Consider the following 6,432-nt stretch of genomic DNA (forward strand, 5'->3'; position numbering starts at 1 on the left):
TGTTTTAGTCATGGCCGACGACTGCAGAAGACAGGCGTTCGAACTGGAGAGAAGGATTTTTGAGTTGGACAATAAGTGCGCCAGCCTCAGAACCGAGAAACAAGGTAAGGTGTACACTGTTAAAACAATAATTTGTAATGAAAGGTAGCTAATGTCGATGCACCTTCAGTTTGTTCAGTTGAAAGTTCTTCTCATCTGGCTTAGTTAGTTAGTTACGTTAGCTAACGTTACCATATAACCAAAAATACTTTATGATAACACACAGGCCAAGGTAGATAAACTAGCTTGTCAGAGTTGAAACAACAGTAAACAATATGACTCATTGCATACATTCGCTAGCTAGCTAGCTATGTTTGCTGGATAACGTAGCTGAAGTTAATGTGATTAGCCACGTTAGCAAGTTAGCGAGCTAACATGTTACCTAACTAGTTAGCTAATTGTTTTGCATTTTGTTTGTTTACTTCACTTCATTTGGCAATGTAAACATGTTTACCATGCCCCAAAACAGTTTTGAATTTAACTGAATTCATTATGTGGTACAGTAACGTTAGCTAGGTAACGTTAGCGATAGCTGGCTAACTGTTACTGTGTCGACAAAGATGCTGAGCTAGGGTATTGAGCCGTTACTTTTCTAACATTCAATGCATAATGGTATTGCAGATCGCTTGACCAATGTATCTAGGCTATTCTGGGTTCTTGGATGTATTAGCTAGGTATCTAAAAGTATTCCACTTTGTACGTTCTTTGCTTACTGGCCTATTATTTTCCAATGAACTTGATTTTGTCAACTCTAGTCTAGACTGTCATAATACTGTGTACAGTGGTGGCCGGATGGACATTTACATTTAAGTCATTTAGCAGACGCTCTTATCCAGAGCGACTTACAATGGCTAGATTATCTTCTTTATTGACTATCTCAAAGGGCAGCTCCTTACATTTTTCGCCATTATCATGCCACTGTAAAACACATTATCAACAAGTCCATAGAAATGATCAGTGTGTTTTAAACTAACACGTTAAATGATACATTAAACTCTGTAAGCATGAGATGTAATGTTTGGACATAAAGTTAGACCTGTAATACATATTAAACAACTTTATTTTCTCCTAGATGATGACTATTTACAGAATGCTTCTTCGATACTAGACAAGTTGAAAAGCTTTTACAGACAAGGGGGGGAGAGTAACAGTCTGCCTAAACTGCTTCAGGATTACACTCAGGTATTGCAGTTCATTGAATGTTAATGTTGTAGCTAGATTCTAGACAAAATGTTTTAGGCTTGGTGTGAATTCAAATGTGTTACCATACTATCCAAGTTCCCTTCATCTCTGATAATCCTGTTCAGTCAGGTAGGTAGGTAGGCAGGCAAGTGGCCTGAATGTAAATGGTAGACTTCATATGTTCAGGCCTTGTTAGTTGCAAATAGGTAGCCTCGTAGAACCAAACAGATTGTTGTTTTGGTGATATATGGCAGGCCCAGGCTGGTTCACGAGGCAAGCAAAGTGTCCTTTTGTGTTAAAGTAGTTATTCCACCTGCTGTTTTGAAATAGGATAACAGTATTCTATTTTGTTAAAGTCGTTCATGTCAACCAATGACGCGAGCCTGAAGGTGTGAAAGAGCCGACACACTTGTTGTCCGTCCTTGACGCGGGAACTTTCAACTGACCACTATCCTCTGTGACAGACTTGGTTCACAAATTAAATGCACTCTTCCTCATGTCCTTGAAGTAGCCCAATCTCTGCTCTGTTTTTTCATCCTTTCACCTGTCAGATCGTAGAAAATCATTGATTACTTTCAAATAAAGAAATGACGCAAAGATGCACTTTAAAAAGTGGGATTATTCCACAAATGTGGAAATCTAGAAGAGTTCAAAATATTAGAATTCCAACTTCAAAGTGCAGTGCTGATGATGAACCAAGTGACTTGTCCTGTTGATGACATTGACATAACGCCCAACCCACGGTCTGAGTTATCCACATCATCCACACCCATCATAGCAGAGTTGTAGACAGCCTGTTGGAGAGACAGAGACATTTGTCTTATTGAAGGTTGTTGGCCCACAGTCTGCAATTCACCTGCATTATAGTTGAAGGCCGGCTGACCATGTTACTCTTGTCATAAATGTTAGCGAAAGAGCATGGCTGAATAGATTAATTGCAAAACTATTACTGTTTAATCATATTTGTGTAAAATGTAGCCGTTTCTTTTTTATCTCAGTATCAATTAATTTATCGGTAACATTAAAGTACCTTACTGTGAATGTTTTTTTTTATATATATATTTTTAAATGTTTTTAAAAATTAACAACTTCTTAGCCAAGAATAATTTCTCAAGCAAGAATTGTTCTAAGACGGTCTGAGTGGTAAGGGGAAAACTAGCTGTTGGCAGAGGTTTGGAACTTTTATTTATTTTTTATTTATTGGTCTATTATTAACTAATTTACTGCATGGTAAGGTCACCAGAGTTCTTACACTTAAAGGGAATTATCATCATTTTCACAATGTCACAGTATTATTCCAATCTCATAGTGTGGAAATGTATATAAAACACAGGAAATCACATTTGACTGCACTGGGCCTTTTAAAAGTAAAGAATGACACTAGTATGTGTGTAGGTGATCCTGGACATCACATTCTATGAGGAAAACAAGCTGGTGGACCAGGAGTTCCCAGAGGACTGCTCACCCTTTAAGATCCAACAGCTGCTGCAGGACCTCACAGAGCCAGAGGTGTTGGCCGGTAGACTGGTCCCGGCCCAAGAGGTGTGTGTGCCTTGTGCAAAAGATATTCAGCCTGCTCTTAAAGGGCAATGCATGTGCATAGGGCCTTCTACCCTATGCATTGAGTATTTTGTTCACTACATGAAAATAACAGCAGATTTACACACCATACACACACCAGTGGAGGCTGCTGAGGGGAGGACGGCTCATAATGGCTGGAACGGAGTGGATGGAATGGTATCAAACACATGGAAACCATGTGTATGATGTATTTGATACCATTCCACTTATTTAGCTCCAACCATTACCACGAGCCCGTCCTCCCCAGTTAAAGTGTCACCATCCTCCGGTGACACACACACACACTGTTTAGTGACAGCTGTCCCTGTTCCAGGTGCAGTCAGTGCTGGGGCTAGAGGTGTTAGAGTGCCTCTACTGGAGACGTGGAGCACTGCTTTACATGTACTGCCACACACTCCACCAACGTAAGCAGTGGATCAAGAAGAACAAAGCCACTTTCCTCAAGGTATGGCCATTTAACTTTACATAGAAGTCCGAACTTGAATTGTAATGCAACTGCTACTATTAGAGTTGGATTCCTTATACCTGTTGTTCATGCAGTGTTGTCTGTCTGGTTACAGTGTCTTCAGGAGGGTGTACGTTACCTAATGAGGATGCTGCAGGTGAGGAACTCCGTGAAGCTCAACGATGGGGTGGTGTTTCACGACTCTGCTACTGCCAACTTCCTGGCTGAAGGTAAACAGAACCGCTATATGTTATATATGTGTTGTGGCCTGTTTATTTTGTTAATGTTACATGTTTGTTTTGACATTATCAAGAAAAACTTTTCCTTAATTTCTCATAAAGGGATGAAAAAACATGGTTATTTATGTTTTTATTTATTTTCCAATAGGCATCTTCTCAGACACCCACCTGCTGACGATGATGTACATAGGGGAGATGTGTTTCTGGGCAGTGAAGTACGAGGACTGCAGCGTGGATTCCACAGAACGCAAAGAGGACCGGCTTCACTTCCGGGACATTGGGACGCAGATCCTGCACAAATATGTGCTTGTCTGTGACGGCCCTCTTCAGGGCCAGGGCTGGAACACAGAGAATGCCAAGGAAATCTTAAGTATCTTACAGTGAACCAGGGAGGGCTATGGGTACAAGTTTCCTTTAGGCACTGATCTAGGATCAGATTATCAAACCCCACATTGTAATGCTAAGCATTACGGGAGGAGGAATCTGATGGATCAGTTTCTAGGGTGAACTTCTTTCTGTTCTGAAAGGCTCTGGCTGACTGATGGGGTGAAGTTTGGGGCAAGGGTAGGTGAAGAATGAAGGGCTAGGATAGGGAGGGATGTTAATGAAATGTGAGTCTCCCCATCTCCTGCAAGAAGCACTTATCTTCCAGATTTCAGACTGTTGGTTGGGCATGTGTTTTGATCTGAGAATGTGGTAGAATAATAATTATATTAAAATAAGATTATTAATAACTAAATAAATTGTAAAAAAAAAAATATTGTTTGAAGATTAATCATAATCTAGTTTGTAATGAAACATTGCACAGCAACTGTTTTTTATTTATTGTTTTAATTATTTTTGTTATGTTTTAAATTAATTGCATTTATATATAAATATATATTGGGGGGGGGTACACAGAGTTGGTGACCTGAATTATTCATGACCATTTTTGAGTATGTACAGGTTTTTTTTTTTTTTTGAAACATCTGCTTTGTAATATGCAACTTTTTTTTTCTTTCTTTTTCTTAAAGAAAATTGACCTCACTTGGACAAATACTAATGTCCCAGTGACAGGAACGTTGATATTTTGATAGTATGCATTTAAATGCAGATTCTGTGTTCTTTTTCGAAGAAAAAAAAAATCATTTTTTTTATGTCGTCATTGAAAATAAATATGTTGGATTAACATATTCACAATTGACCATTATGACGGAAGCCTGGAGGCTCTTCTAGGTGTGAAGATATTTAATATGTCTAGGGACATCCTAATATTGGCCTAATGGCCTTCAGTACAGAGAAAGTCCAAATAATATTAATGCATATCAATAAGAACCGTAAACTGTGACCTACGCAGATATTTAATTAACTGACATATTTGTCAATGTGTCAATTCGTTGACACGATATTGTCCACCTCATCTTTTAAAAGAGAAGAATGGCACTAGGAAGGTCGAAAAATTACAGAACAGGTCGTTCATCTATAGGCTATGTGCATAGCACTTTGTTTTAAGCATCAATTTGTTCTTACCCAAACTGAGTGCAGCACCTGTTCAACTGTAATATTATCAGAGGACCTTTGAGTTTGTCGGGGGAAAAAATAGTTTTTTAGGGCTGAGAACCTTCCGGCCAAGTAAAAATTACTGACGTGGCAGATTCGGACGGTACTAAAATGACAAATGCGGTGATTTATGCTCTTGCACATAATGCTATTACCTGAGCTCCCCCAGTAAAACTCTTCCAGTTAACACTATCCATGTTTGCCTTTACTGTGGGAATTGTGGTCGAATCAATGCAAATTTAGCCACTTTCATTGCAACATACCCGAAAACAAAACAAGCTATGCAAGTGATTTTGTTGTAGTCAGAATGCATCGGAATATGATTCTATTGCATCTATATATAAAAAAAACGGTGTGGCAGAACCAATCAGAGCATTAGGCCTATATGCAAATAGACCATTGCCATATATGGATCTGTGCCATTTTCTTTGAACTGGACTGTGTGAACAGCATGATAGGTCATGAGTAAATGCGCTTGTTTTGAGATCAAAGCGAGAGCTGCATATTTGTTCATATCCTTTGCTAGTTAGTGAGTTATTAGACCAGTTATTGATCATTTGTAGTCAGCAATGGGCACAACACGTGCATTTCTAGACATCTTTGAAAAGGGAGTCAGGTAAAGAGCTTTTTTTGCCTTGAAGGGATGGTGTTGTATTTTGAGACAGTCTTGAATAAGCAGACAATAGGCACAGGGTAGCATAATTTGTCTGATTCTCTGTAATAATGGTATGGGAATAATAATGCATCTTATTTTGTAAAGTGGTTTCTTGCATCAAACAACACTATTTTGAGTCACCTTATCTGACGGACAAGTGGATAAACAGTTTAATGTCGAGCCTTGCAAGTTTGTTTCAAAAGACTCATGGAATGTAGGCCTACGTTGAACGCCACACATTGGCTGCTACTGTAGGCTGAATGATAGAACCGCTATTTCCATATTAAAATGTTATGGTTTTTTTTATGGGAGGCCACTCTGGTAGGCCTACATTATTATTATTAAATAGCCATAGTAGCCGACTTGACCACTGTCAGAAACTGTCAATTAAAGAGGGTACAGCCTCACTGTTCACCGTAAACGGGCGCTGGAAGTTGCTCAACATTTTCACAATGTTCAAGTTTGAGCTCAGCAGACTTGAAATTTGCTCAGTGCCGGGAACACTATTAAGGGAATGTTGCATTTATGCCTAAGGCTGAGACGATAAGAAGACACAGTGGCAGAATAAATTCAACCGCACCTTTGTTTCATTACAAAACTGGAGAGAAACATCTGTCCGGTGGAGTCCACAAAGCAAATTGCATGTAACAAACAGCTACATGACCTACATCGTGGTCAATCAAGTTAATGTTGCCGACAAGTAACACTTTTTGGGTTACTACATGATACCATATATGTTATTTCGTAGTTGT

The 6,432-nt window shown here is 39.1% G+C and overlaps 1 protein-coding gene across 1 annotated transcript; it reads left to right on the plus strand.

Moving 5' to 3' along the window:
- On the plus strand, positions 1-4,485 carry LOC135513819 (RAB7A-interacting MON1-CCZ1 complex subunit 1). Its single transcript, XM_064936767.1, has 6 exons — positions 1-104; positions 1,112-1,221; positions 2,617-2,763; positions 3,116-3,247; positions 3,363-3,477; positions 3,635-4,485. Exons 1-6 carry the CDS (start codon positions 11-13, stop codon positions 3,868-3,870), a joined length of 834 nt encoding a protein of 277 aa, XP_064792839.1. The 5' UTR covers positions 1-10; the 3' UTR covers positions 3,871-4,485.
- Positions 4,486-6,432: the final 1,947 nt, after the last annotated feature.

This window comes from Oncorhynchus masou, chromosome 25 (assembly GCF_036934945.1).
Source record: "Oncorhynchus masou masou isolate Uvic2021 chromosome 25, UVic_Omas_1.1, whole genome shotgun sequence".
Lineage (NCBI taxonomy): Eukaryota > Metazoa > Chordata > Actinopteri > Salmoniformes > Salmonidae > Oncorhynchus > Oncorhynchus masou.